The sequence below is a fragment of the Carya illinoinensis genome, chromosome 8 (assembly GCF_018687715.1).
Source record: "Carya illinoinensis cultivar Pawnee chromosome 8, C.illinoinensisPawnee_v1, whole genome shotgun sequence".
Classification (NCBI taxonomy): domain Eukaryota; kingdom Viridiplantae; phylum Streptophyta; class Magnoliopsida; order Fagales; family Juglandaceae; genus Carya; species Carya illinoinensis.
In genome coordinates this window covers 36,803,414-36,817,871 of record NC_056759.1, presented here as the reverse complement: position 1 = coordinate 36,817,871, position 14,458 = coordinate 36,803,414, and the positions used below count along the sequence as shown (strand labels likewise).

General features: G+C 36.3%; 1 protein-coding gene across 3 annotated transcripts; it reads left to right on the top strand.

Moving 5' to 3' along the window:
• Nucleotides 1–1,579: 1,579 nt before the first annotated feature.
• LOC122319272 (sodium/hydrogen exchanger 2-like) lies at nucleotides 1,580–14,099 on the top strand. Of its 3 annotated transcripts, XM_043137265.1 has the most exons (13): nucleotides 1,580–1,721; nucleotides 3,923–3,982; nucleotides 4,061–4,107; nucleotides 4,193–4,387; nucleotides 4,510–4,556; nucleotides 4,888–4,954; nucleotides 5,090–5,190; nucleotides 5,301–5,402; nucleotides 5,589–5,727; nucleotides 5,817–5,879; nucleotides 6,088–6,171; nucleotides 13,284–13,412; nucleotides 13,443–14,099. In XM_043137265.1, the coding sequence occupies exons 1-13, from the start codon at nucleotides 1,595–1,597 to the stop codon at nucleotides 13,635–13,637; spliced, it is 1,356 nt and encodes a 451-aa protein (XP_042993199.1). In that variant the 5' UTR covers nucleotides 1,580–1,594; the 3' UTR covers nucleotides 13,638–14,099. The 3 variants fall into 3 exon arrangements, with proteins under 3 accessions (XP_042993199.1, XP_042993198.1, XP_042993200.1); XM_043137264.1 differs by having other exon boundaries at nucleotides 13,284–14,099; XM_043137266.1 differs by lacking the exon at nucleotides 3,923–3,982 and having other exon boundaries at nucleotides 13,284–14,099.
• The last annotated feature ends 359 nt before the right edge of the window (nucleotides 14,100–14,458 follow it).

The window sequence follows — 14,458 nt, the reverse complement described above, 5'->3', positions numbered from 1 at the left end:
AGCAAGAATGTGGTAGAAATCGTTGTATCTGCTGAAAAAAATGCATCATTGAGCCTGTTCATTAATGAAAGCATTGCTAGTCTGATTTCAAATAAAAATAAAAGACAATCGTCTCTTTTAATAATTATTTATAGGGTTATGCTGAGGGTAACGTGTTATGGTAAAAGTCTTCACATGCTGTCTAGGTTGTCTGAAAGCAACAACATATCAATATACGATAATGTTTTGGAAGGATCAATCGATTAATAATTATGTGTACGAATCTTAAAAGTAATGGGACATGCTAAGGAAACTTCATGTTCCTCGATAACAAATGTTAATCAATGCTATTAGTTCATACTAATCCAAACACATATAGATCGTGACAGCTGATCTATTATTTCTAAATGTTAATTCAAGCATGTATAATATATTTTCTAGTTGGACAAAACCTCATATGACCCATTATGTTGACACATGATAGTTTTTTGTAACTTTGTTGCCTATAAAAAAATGAAAAGAAAATAAACTTTCTTTGGCAGCTATTATTGGAAAGCTTTTTCTTAGCAAATAAATATATGAGGACAGATTTTGACCATATTTTTGGTGAAAGATACAAACATAGAACAATGATTGTTTACAAGAAGAGAAATGATAGTTGCAACCGTTAGTATACAAGTGACGCAATTATTTTAAAAAGAAGTAAATAAATACAAGATCTACCTGAAAAATTATTAATTTTTTAATAGTAGATTCAACTATTTTTCAAAGTGACTGGACGCTTGAACACTCTACGATTATATGTAGTATTACTCATTTTCATTAAAAAAAAAATTATAATATAATTCTAAAAAAAAAATTATAATATAATTGTGAGCAATGCTAGATACAGTCTTAGGGCATTTAAGCTTCGCGCACTCCTTTTGAAAAAAAATAGGGCCCACCATTGAAAAATGGGTTTTTTCATGTGGATACTAGATTTGCCTATTTTTTTCGAAGGGAGTATACGGGGTTTGCATACCTTAGAACTGTACAAATCATTTCCCTTTCAAACATATAAAGATTTAAAGGAACTATGACATTCTTATGCACAAATTTTATGAGCTTTCATATGTGGACTATGCCTTTTGTGTTCTTCAACGCAATTCTTGATTACTTGCAAAATAAGTTTTACAAGCTTTCAAATGGTATGTCTGTTTAAAGAACTAATTGCAGAAATTTAATGGATACTCCATGTTGCGGTATAGTTGGCATAAGTAGCAGGAAGAGATTTTATGGTTTACTGGAAGCCATGGAGTGTTTTCAAATGAAATGTGCCCAATGTGGCATTTCACATAAAGTGTGGAAATTTTATTCTAGTGTTTGAATGATTTGAAAATCTTGAGGTGTATGCTTAGTTTCTGTTCCTACGTCATCAGCTGGGATTTCATCAGTTTAATTTGATTTCACCAAAAAGCATGGTTGCAACAAGTAGCTCACAATTGTGTTTTTGTTGAAATTGGCACCTTATATTTTTTAAAACTTTTTATGGTTCAAATTTATATCTTCACATTAATAATCGTTAATATGTTAACAATGAAATTTTTATAAAAATTTTCTCCCAGCCTTATGATATATGATCTTAATCTCTATCATTTGCTCCAGGTTTCAGGTGAAAAAGAAGCAGTTTTTTGTTAACTTTACTACTATCACGCTCTTTGGTGCTGTTGGTACATTAATATCCTGTGGCATCATATCACTAGGTAAAATTCGTCACATTATATTTGCAGTTTTTATTATTATTATTGTTGTTTTTATTTATTTTAAGTTTTACGAGGAAAGAAAAACTAGTATGCCAAGGACGTTAAAACTACACCTTTTTCTGTTGGACAGCATTCTGACGGCCAATGGTTTTATACCTATGCACATTGTTTGACAATTAGTGTTAACTCTGTTTCAATTTTTGGGTTACTCACATTGACCATAATTTGGGTAACATTCATTTCCATGATTCTGATAATATGTGATCTATTACCTACTCTTGTGTTGCTGGTGAAACTGTGTTATAATCTGTGTTAATAGAATAAGGTTTACATGTTTGACAAAACCGACTCATTAAAAGGAGTGGAGAGTATGTAAGGAATTAGTTAGGATTTATTTTCGGAAAATGAATCCTTACCAATTTTAATTAGCATTTTTGGAATTTTTTTGACAAGTACCTTTATCTTATTGAAATTTGTAATTACAAATACTGAAGAAAGGAAGCGAGATTTCTGATTCAATCACTGGAACAGCAGTAATAAATTTGGAGAGCATTAGCACAACTCTAGAATAAGCACCAAACTGTGCCTTTTAAAAATTCGTTTGGGAGTTATCAAATGATATGGTTTCTTTAGTAATTGGAACAGCGGCGAGTCTTTGACTCTTTAACTTTTCACTCAATCCCAATTTCGATGATCACTGAACTTGAACAAACAGTTCCTATTGTGGTTCAGCACCGACAGGGTAAACTTTGTTGATAATCATATAGTGGTTCTTTATAGGGTTGTTGGGACATATGGTTTTCAGCCTTCTGCCTGAGAGTAGCACACAGAGGAGGTAATTATAGCAGTCTGGGTTCTAGTCTAGTTGGCACCATGTGATTAGAAGATAAAGTGATGAGGTCTCTAGAGGATAATATTGTTATTATCATTATTTCTTTTCACTAGCTGTTTTGGCAAACTAATCGAAAGGGTACATGGACCAATATCTCACACGGAATATAAGATAGTTTGAATCTCTTTAAGACAATTTATTTATAAATATATATATGATACCATTTATTAGCAATGCAGCCAATTAGATTATGACTTCTCTGACTGATGGTAACATCAGTGATTACAAAGTGACCAAGTGAGCCGAAAATCTCCTTTACAAATATTTTTTCATGGCACTGTGCTGCTCATTCAAAATATGGCCATATTCATGGAGTCAGTGGCATGTCCCCATTCTTCTTACGGCCTCCAAGCTATTAAAAGATTAATTACTGTCAATTGCTCCCAATTCATGCTGTAAGACAATTCTAGGGTCATACCAATCTATAGGAGGATTTACCCACTAGGAATGTATTGTTGCTTTTCTCTTGAACTTTACGTGTAAGCTCACTCGGCTGAAAATTCTCTGTTTGAAGCATATTCATCCGGATTTTTAGTACTTACCTATGCTTAGAACTGATAATTCTCACTCTTCTGTCTTGTGCAATCTTTGAGGAGAGACCATTACAGAGCAGAGAATCATTCCTAAAAATGCAGCTATTCTTTTCTTCTGTAAAAAAGTGATAATTCTCTTATCTGACAGTTTATATTCAGTATCTGTGTGATCGCATTGGGTGGACACCTACTCTTTATTTTTAGATATTGTTTTAAAGGCATATTACTAATTTCTTTGGTGTTAGAGGTTGGAATGAAAGTGATATATGCATCCATACTCGACAGTTCACTCTGTCTAAGTCACCTTGTACATTATTTCTTTGGCCAAATAATGTACGAGTCCTTTCAATAAATTTTTATTTTCTTCACCATGTTTGTACCAAATACCCTTCTGAATTGGATTAAAGTATGTTAGGCCTAGCAAATAAAGAAAAAAAAAAACCCCAATCGGTTGGCCCAAGTGGTGAAGGCCTTGGTCTTGGGGTATCACTTCAAGGTCCAAAGGTTGAACACCTCATGAGTGCAAACAATCCTTTGGGGCCACACCCCCTGGTGAAAAGCTAGCGATTTAACTAATTCCGTGTAGGGAAACTTCCGAGGGTGTGGTGCACGGGACCGGGATTTACTCTGCAGGGGTGGGTCCAAAAGGCCATGCCTTGGAGAGGTTCCCCGACATAGAAATAAGTAAATAAATAAATAAAGAAAAAAAGAGTTTGAGCTATTGGGTTTTATATTACTAGTTTGTTGTGACTGTAAAATTCTGATGCTTGATCCAGGGGTTACTCAGTTCTTCAAAAAATTGGATATTGGTTCACTGGATATTGGGGATTATCTAGGTACCACATTTGCCATTTTTCTTTTTCTAGTAACTTTGTTTGCCGTTTGGGTCTGACTGTATTGATCTGCTATTTCAGCAATCGGTGCAATATTTGCTGCCACGGACTCAGTATGTACATTGCAGGTATAGCAGATATCAGCATGTTATCTTGTCTTCAATCGGATAAGGTATCTACACTTCAAACCTGAATGATCACGTGACGGTGCAGGTGCTTAATCAGGATGAGACGCCTTTACTCTACAGTCTTGTATTTGGGGAGGGTGTTGTAAATGATGCAACATCAGTGGTACTTTTTAATGCAATCCAGAGTTTTGACCTCAATCATATCGACCCCAGGATTGGTTTGCATTTTATTGGCAACTTCTTTTATTTGTTTCTCACAAGCACAATGCTTGGGGTGATAGTAAGCCTCTCTCCCTCTCTCTCTCTCACTCTCTCTCTCATAGATTCCTATGTATGAATGCACGTGTGTTATGCTACATGTGCCATTCTCCTGTGGTATGACATATCTCTTTCCCCCTGCAGACTGGGCTGCTTAGTGCATACATCATCAAAAAGCTGTATTTTGGAAGGTACGTTTGTCAGAATTGGAATGATCGAGTCAGTTGCTTTTACTGGTATTGCAACAATAGTAATCCATTGTTTTTTTTTTATAGGTAACAATAGTATTCCATTGTTATTATATTAATGTTGAAAATGGACCTAGTCTCATAATAAGAAGGTGCCTTGTTTGGTCATTAGATCTTCTGCTAGGTTTTTCTTTGTTGAAGTGGTCTGGTGACACCTAATATTTAGGGTCTCCTGATTTGGCTTCTGAAGAAACCTTTAACTGATGGAGGAAAGAAGTGTTAGAATCATATACTAAAACCAAATTCTGATAGTACAATTTTTCTCATGATATAGGCACTCTACGGATCGTGAAGTTGCTCTTATGATGCTCATGGCATACCTTTCATATATGATGGCTGAAGTAAGATATCTAATTGTTTAACGGCACTTGTTTCCCTTTCTATGCTTCAAATGCTTTATATAGACGGCAGATTTGATAGATTGCTAATTATTTTTCATCTCACTAAGATGCTACTGTATTTAACCTGTTATGCAGTTGTTCTATTTGAGTGGCATTCTCACGGTATTCTTTTGTGGGATTGTGATGTCCCATTACACCTGGCACAATGTGACTGAGTGTTCACGAATCACTACCAAGTATGTCTTCTTAGAAGCTATCAAGCCATTTTAACCCATTTTTCATATGTAGAACAAAGGTCAATTTGTCATATACCTAATGCTTTAGATTTACCTTCAAATTATCACAGGCATGCTTTTGCAACCCTTTCATTTGTTGCTGAGATCTTTATCTTCGTTTACGTTGGAATGGATGCCTTGGACATTGAAAAGTGGAGATTTGTCAGTGGCAGGTATTATCAACATAAGACTAGATGACTAACTAGTCCTTTTAGTTCCAAGCTGTTAATATGTTGAACCTTATATCTATTAGTTGTAGTAGTCTATGTAATTTTTCAGAAAAAAAATGTATATCTAGCTGCCTTGCTGAGACATTATTTATTGCTCTAACATGCAATGCTTGATTTTGCTTTTTGCAGTCCTGGAACATCTGTTGCTGTGAGTTCAATACTGCTAGGTCTGATTATGGCAGGAAGAGCAGCCTTTGTTTTCCCCTTATCATTTTTAATCAACTTAGTTAAAAAATTTCCAAAGGAAAAAATCAACTTCAGGCAACAAGTATGCTTTCTGTTTCTATTGCAGCATAATTCTATTTTTTTCATACTTCATTGATGTACCAAATCTCACCATCATATTTATTGTTGTAGGTGGTAATATGGTGGGCTGGTCTCATGAGAGGTGCTGTGTCTATAGCACTCGCTTATAATCAGGTACGATATGGACATGCTGTTATATTTATAACTACATAGAAAATTTGTTAAGAAATAATTGATCGGAGGGAAATTTCAGTTTCTTTTATACTCTTCCGCTTGAAATAAGAACACTTGAATGGTGCATGCATGCGTACGTGGGTGAGATACAGATACAGAGATGGTAGCAGTGGAATATTTAGTAAACCTTTTATTTTTTTAAATGCAGTTCACAATGTCAGGGCATACTCAATTGCGAGGAAATGCAATCATGATCACCAGCACCATAACTGTTGTTCTCTTCAGCACAGTGGTGGGATGTCTACTGCCTTTTCTGTGATCTATGAAATTGTATTGACTTGATTTAATTTGTTCTATAGTGATGAATATTAATCTTACCATTCTTTTGTCGTTCACTTTTAATTTTACTGTGTACATGATTGGTCCATGAGGGTCAAACTTATTTACTTGTCACATTAAAAGAGCCCAATTTGGCCTCTTGATATGCCAACTGTTTGTATTTTCTGAGAATTAGCTGATTCATTTACAATGAAAAGAGAAAATGCAAATATGGTGCTTGCTGTTATGGTCTTTACCATTAAGCTTCTTAGCTATCAAGAATATGGGTGTTCTATTGTTCAAAGTGTTGGAAATAAGGGGCTGCAAAACAAAAATAGTGAGAGAAAGTTTGCTTCAAGGCGCGTTACAAATGTCGCTTTCCTTAAGACAATATTCGCCCCCACCAATTACGGTATGCACACGGGTTACAAGCAAATTTGCCTCCAAGATACAATGAAGCCCAGAACAAGTCTGTTTGTCTAACTGCGTTATGCACACACGAAATTAGACCCCGAATACCCTCAGATTTTGCTATTCAACCAAGAAATTAGAAATCTGATCTCTCGAGAATAAACAGATTCTAACAAGTTATTGAAGAAATGAAATATTTGGGAGAGAGAAGAGTGAGAGAATTCGAAATTCAATTCTGATGTTTTTAAATGGCAGGCCAATAGGTCCAAAAGATGTAAACGAAAAGTTATTACCCGTAGTGGTGAAAACTGTTCGGAATAGGTATATATATTATGACTGTTGCCATATGATACAACAGTTGGACTTAGTCCAACGGTTGCCTTGTTCTTCTTCCAACCGGATGGCACTGGTTCGAGTCACACCATGCGCGTTTTGGGAATATTATTTTCCCAACCGTTGGCAGCACCTCGCGCTGCGTTCGCGTCCATTGCCCATGTGTTGCAGCGCTTCACGCAGCACGCCCCTTGAGCCCCAAGAGTTGCAGCGCAGTAGCGCCTATTGGCTGGCCGCATGCCTCTTGGTGCAACCTCTTCATAAATCATCAAAAATCAAATCCTTTGTTAGGAGGATGGATCGAACCCAGTCTCATGGACTAAATTGGAAGCCTCAATACCAATAAGCCAACTAAAGACTTATGGTCAAAACATAGATCCAAAATATAATAAAACTCCGAAACTTTCCATATCTTCTCTCTTTCCACAATAATTCACAACTTCCAAAAACAACCCAAAAATATTATTAATAAATATAATATATAACTAATTATTTTGAAAATATTTTCAACAATCCCCCACTATTTTCAAAATACATCTTCGTTAGAATAGGAAAATTTATACATAAATGAAGGTGTCTTGTGGACTTGAACCTTCACATAGTGAAAATACATCAAAGTTAACCAGAATGGCATAGTAGACATGCTTTGAACTAGCGATTCTATACGATTAACCGGACATATCTCACATATATATTTTCTTCTCTTTGGGTAGTTCATAAAAGCCGACACGTGGATTGGCCTTGTGTCTATATCCTAGTTTCATGAGCGCTCTAGTGACAAAGCCTAATTCGCATAGGAGGCGGCACCACCCCCGACACTCATATAGGTAGACTTATCGAAAGTGTCTTGTAATAAAACACTTTAACATAACCATGTTATAAGTCTATTAAGAGCTTATTGCTCAGCCTCTCCTTTTCATTACAGTACCAAGCACTTCAAACCTTGGGATGATAAATTAATTTGAAAACTAATTTTAATATCACAGTGCTTGCAAATCACAAACATATAATGTACTTTGCTCATTGAACTCAAGTCTTGATATATTCAAGAGTTGAGTCGAGTTTCCATTATTGGTGATTTTATTGTATAGGCTTTAAACCCATCCCCTTTGATGTTTTCCACATCAAGTCTCTTGCAAGTCCTTTAGTTAACGGATCTGCCAAATTTTGGCAAGATCTCACAAAATCAATTGTAATTACTCCATCTGTGAGTAATTGCCTCACATAGCTATGTCTCAATCCAATATGCCTAGACTTGCCATTATATATATGGCTATAGGCCCGTGACAGTGTAGCTTGACTGTCACAATGCAAAGAAATTGGTGGCATTGGTTTTGACCAAATTGGGATCTCTATCAATAAATTTCTTAGCCACTCTGCCTCTTTGCTACAAGAAGCCAATGCTATAAACTCTGCTGCCATAGTAGAGTCAGTTATGCATGTCTGCTTCTTTGATCCCCAGGAGATTGCTCCTCCACCAAGGGTGAATATCCACCCACTGGTTGATTTGTGATCATCATGCTCAGTTATCCAACTGGCATCCGTGTATCCTTCTATAACCGAAGGAAACCCGCTGTACTCAATACCATAATTTATGGTATTTCGTAAGTATTTTAAGATTCTCTGTACAGCTATCCAATGAATATGACTAGGGTTACTAGTGTACCTACTAAGTTTGCCCACTGCAAATGCAATATCAGGTCTAGTGCATGTCATAGCATACATTAGACAACCAATAACTCTAGCATATTCAAGTTGATTCACTGCTCTCCCCGTATTAGGATACAATTTTAAATTTGAATCAAAAGGTGTAGCCATGGGTTTGCAATCAAAGTGATTAAACTTTTTCAATATTTTCTCAATATAATGTGATTGGGTTAGAATTATACTATTATTATTTCTTATAATTCTAATACCCAAAATCACGTTTGCAATACCCAAATCCTTCATATCAAAATTAGATGACAAAAATTTCTTAGTGTTTTCAATGCTTATATTATCAGTGCCAAAAATCAACATGTCATCTACATATAAGCATATTATAACACCTTTATTTCTATTAAACTTGCTGTAGACACATTTGTCAGATTCATGTATCCTAAAACCATTGTTCACTACAGCTTTATCAAACTTTTCGTGCCATTGTTTTGGTGCTTGTTTAAGTCCATAAAGTGACTTAACCAATTTACAAACTTTATGTTCTTGGCCAGACATAACAAACCCATCGGGTTGTTCCATGTAAATTTCTTCTTCTAATTCACCATTTAAGAATGCAGTCTTAACATCCATTTGATGGATTTCAAACTTGTAGATGGCTGCTAAGGCAATCAAAGTTCTGATAGTAGCAATCCTAGCAACTGGTGCGTAGGTATCAAAATAATCTAACCCTGCCTTCTGGGAAAAACCCTTTGCTACTAGTCTTGCCTTAAACTTTTCTATTGTTCCATCTACTTTCAGTTTCTTTTTAAAAATCCATTTGCAACCAATAGGTGTCGAACCAGGTGGTAAATCTACTAATTTCCAAGTATTATTACCCATGATTGAATCCATTTCATCATTAATAACTTCTTTCCAAAAAGCTACATTCTGAGACTTCATAGCCTCTTCATAAGTCAAAGGATCATTTTCAACAGTATGTGTAATCATGATTTGGTTACAAGATAAATCTCTTGTACCCTCTACCAAGTACACAACAAAATCTGGTCCAAATGACTTTTCAGTTCTAATTCGTTTACTCCTTCTTGGTTCAAATGGTTCACCAGATTCATCATTATTTTCAAGTGATCTGTCTAATTCCATAATTTTATCATTATAAAGTGGAATTGCATTGAATCTATTTTCAAAAAATTCAGCATCCCTAGATTCAATCACTGTATTGACGTCAACAGAACCATTAGGTTCCACAACTAGGAATCTATAGCCAACACTATGATGTGCATAACCTAAGAAAATGCACTCAATGGCTTTTTGTCCTAACTTCTTTATCTTAGGTTCAGGTAATCTAACTATGGCTCGACAACCCCAAACTTTAAAATAATTTAAGTTTGGTTTTCTTTTCTTCCATAGTTCATATGGAGAAAATTTAGTTTTCTTGTGGGGTATTCTATTCAAAATATAGCATGCTGTAAGCATAGCTTCTCCCCAAAAACTATTATTTAAACCAGAATTAGTAAGCATGGCATTTACCATCTCTACTAAAGTTCTGTTTTTCCTCTCCGCCACTCCATTTTGTTGTGGAGTATAAGCCATAGTAGTTTCATGAATAATGCCTACAGATTCACAATAAGCAGGAAAGTGATATTCACCACCTCTATCGGATCTAAGACATTTTATTTTGACATCACATTGATTTTCTACTTCATTTTTATATGCCTTAAAATTGTCCAAAACTTGGTCTTTTGAGTGCATCAAATAAACATAGCAATATCTAGAGAAATCATCTATAAAAGTCACAAAATATTTTTTACCTCCTCTAGTAGGCGTGCTATGCATGTCACATACATCACTATGTATTAATTGCAATAAAGATGAAGTTCTATCTATTCTAGAAAATGGCTTTCTTGTAATTTTTGTTTGCATGCATATTCTACATTTATCGATCATGTCGTTGGCATATTTAGGAATTATATTTAATTTAACCATGTCATCAAGTCTTCTAGCATGAATATGTCCTAAATGACAATGCCATAAAGAATATGAATCACGCATATAAGCAGAAACATTCACTTTATTATTAATATTGAGTTTGAACATGCCTTCACTCAGATATCCCTTCCCCACAAAATTACCCCCTTTGGTCAGCACAAATTTATCTGACTCAAAGACTAATTTAAACCCATACTTATTCAGAAGACTACCAGATACAAGATTCTTCCTAACTTCTGGTACATGATACACATCTTTGAGAGTAAGCACTTTTCCAGAAGTGAACTCCAAATCTATTGTGCCTTTGCCTTTAACTGTAGCAGTGGATGAATTTCCCATGTAGATAACACATCCATCTTCTTCTGACTCATACTTTTTAAACAAACTCCTGTCTTTGCAAACATGTCTTGTTGCTCCTGAGTCAATCCACCAAGAGTTGTCTCCTTCAAGAATATTGACCTCAGAAATCATGGCCACAAAATTCTCTTTGGAGTCAGAGTTTTGTTGTTTCCTTTTAAGAAACCAACAATCTCTTTTGTAATGGCCCGGCTTGCCACAATTGAAGCAATTTGCCTTCAATTTCTTCTGATTCTTGCCTTGGAAGTGGCTTTGTTTTCTTCCAAAGTTATTCTTTCTCTTCCGGTTTTCATATCCGGATTGATTGGGTTGTCCGGGTTTGTGGATCTTCCCTTCCTCTATCAGATGCATATTGGAGGTCAAAGAGTCACGCTCTTCCTTACCATCTCTAAGCCTTATTTCCTCTTCTATACGAAGATGTTGGCTTAGATCTTCCAAAGACATTTCCTCCTTTCTATGCTTCAGGCTTCTTTTGTAGTCTTTCCATGATGGAGGGAGTTTATCGATAATGGATGAAACCGATATAGAATCATCCATTTTCATATTGTGTTGAGTGAATTGATCAAGAATATGCATAATTTCATTGAATTGTTCAACAATAGGCCTAGAATCTACCATTTTATAACTGAAAAATTTGGTAGCCAAAAATTTCTTACTTGTAGCATCTTCTAAAAGATACTTAGCCTCAAGTGCATCCCACAGATCCTTGGCGGTTGCTTTGTTCTGGTAGGCATCAAACAATGTATCAGACATTGCATTGCAAATGTGTCCCTTGCAGATGTAGTCGTCTTGTTCCCATTTGATTCTTGCCCGACTTTGAGTGATTGTCTCATCCTCATTTGTAGACGGCTTAGGAGTGGTTAAAACATACACCACTTTGAGACTGGCTAGGAGAAAGTGCATCTTCTTTTGCCAGCGCCGGAAATTGGCTCCATCAAAACGTTCAAGTTTCACAAAATCCGCAGCAAACTCTCTCAAACTATGAGCCATTAATAATCGAATAATATTGTCTTAAGATTGTTGGAAATAAGGGGCTGCAAAACAAAAATAGTGAGAGAAAGTTTGCTTCAAGGCGCGTTACAAATGTCGCTTTCCTTAAGACAATATTCGCCCCCACCAATTACGGTATGCACACGGGTTACAAGCAAATTTGCCTCCAAGATACAATGAAGCCCAGAACAAGTCTGTTTGTCTAACTGCGTTATGCACACACGAAATTAGACCCCGAATACCCTCAGATTTTGCTATTCAACCAAGAAATTAGAAATCTGATCTCTCGAGAATAAACAGATTCTAACAAGTTATTGAAGAAATGAAATATTTGGGAGAGAGAAGAGTGAGAGAATTCGAAATTCAATTCTGATGTTTTTAAATGGCAGGCCAATAGGTCCAAAAGATGTAAACGAAAAGTTATTACCCGTAGTGGTGAAAACTGTTCGGAATAGGTATATATATTATGACTGTTGCCATATGATACAACAGTTGGACTTAGTCCAACGGTTGCCTTGTTCTTCTTCCAACCGGATGGCACTGGTTCGAGTCACACCATGCGCGTTTTGGGAATATTATTTTCCCAACCGTTGGCAGCACCTCGCGCTGCGTTCGCGTCCATTGCCCATGTGTTGCAGCGCTTCACGCAGCACGCCCCTTGAGCCCCAAGAGTTGCAGCGCAGTAGCGCCTATTGGCTGGCCGCATGCCTCTTGGTGCAACCTCTTCATAAATCATCAAAAATCAAATCCTTTGTTAGGAGGATGGATCGAACCCAGTCTCATGGACTAAATTGGAAGCCTCAATACCAATAAGCCAACTAAAGACTTATGGTCAAAACATAGATCCAAAATATAATAAAACTCCGAAACTTTCCATATCTTCTCTCTTTCCACAATAATTCACAACTTCCAAAAACAACCCAAAAATATTATTAATAAATATAATATATAACTAATTATTTTGAAAATATTTTCAACACAAAGCTCCATTGGACGAGCGCTTGCTGTCAGATGCCTGCTTCCTCCATATTATTATTTATTATTTGTTTGGCAAGAGCATCATGGACATAATTTTATGTAGATACAATTAAAGTGGATCAGTTCCACCATGCTTCCAATTGAGGTTTTGGGTGAGCTCTATATGTATGTTATTTTCTTAAGAGGAACGATGCTTCTTAAGGGAACAAGAAAACCAACTGCTCTTCACATGAATTTTTGTAAGAATTCTAAGTTACATTTATGGTTGCTTTTGCATTAGGATTGCTTACGATGTTGTATGAACGAGTTTTGCATATGAAATTTCTATGTTCTTGATAGTGTTAATGACACTTCATATTTGTTTCTGGTCAGGTGTTTGGTTTGCTGACTAAACCTCTTATAAGGTTCTTGCTTCTACATCCAAAACACACAGCCAGCAAGGTACAGTCAGATCCGTCTACTCCAAAATCAGTAACTGTGCCTTTTCTTGGAGAGGGGCAGGATTCTGTGCCTCTTCTTGGAGAGGGGCAGGATTCTGAGTTTGACCTACCTGAAATTACCCGACCAAGCAGCATACGTGCACTCCTGGCCACTCCTACGCACACTGTTCATCGGTACTGGCGTAAATTTGATGATGCCTTCATGCGCCCTGTATTTGGTGGCCGGGGTTTTGTTCCCTTTGTTTCTGGGTCACCAACCGAACAGAGTTTTCGTCAAGGGCAATGAGAAGGTGGCCAAGCAAAGATGTAGAATGTGTTGTGGATGATTGCATACATCTTCTGGACAGTAAGGCACCACATGCCTTTGAACCAGCTTGTGAAATATTTGCTTCTGCACTGGGAATATCTCAGCGGGAAGGCCCAGAGAGCATAAAGGATGTGGTTGCAATAGGGTAGTGCGAAGGCTGTGCACCATAATCTTTTGAAACTGCTGCATATCATGTATAGCTGATTGTACCGATCAAAAAGAAATCATTTAGAGTTGGTTGTGTTTGCCCCGGGCTTTGGAAGGGGTTTGCCCTTTTTTTTTTTAATATGTCAGTTGACATCGTGGTTATTTTTGTGATAATAAGATGTTGGGTGTTGTTAAGTTATTGTGATGCCTGCATTTTTCAATGAGTTGTAATTTTCTCATGACTAAACAAAGAGATCTCATCGTCAATGATATTTGGATAAGGGTTACGATGCTCTTGTACTTTGTTGTGTGTAAGTGAGATGTTTGGTTCACTGGTTTTTCTAATAAGATCTAGCATGAAAAAATGCATGACCCTTAAATGATAGATTGAGAGACTGGTGGATGCTTGGTACATCCCTTACGTGCATGCTGATGAGAACATTGAGAAGTTAAAATAATAATAAGAAAGGATTACACTCGGTGAAGTATGCCACATCACAGGATGGCTGCAGTATTATACAACGAATGTTATACACAAAATTTGCAGTAGATATTTATATGCCCAGGGGCATTTCACTTCATTTCTTAATCCTTCATTTATATGTATTCTAGCATATTAGACCATATACAATCACAATTATTCGTAACGTTTT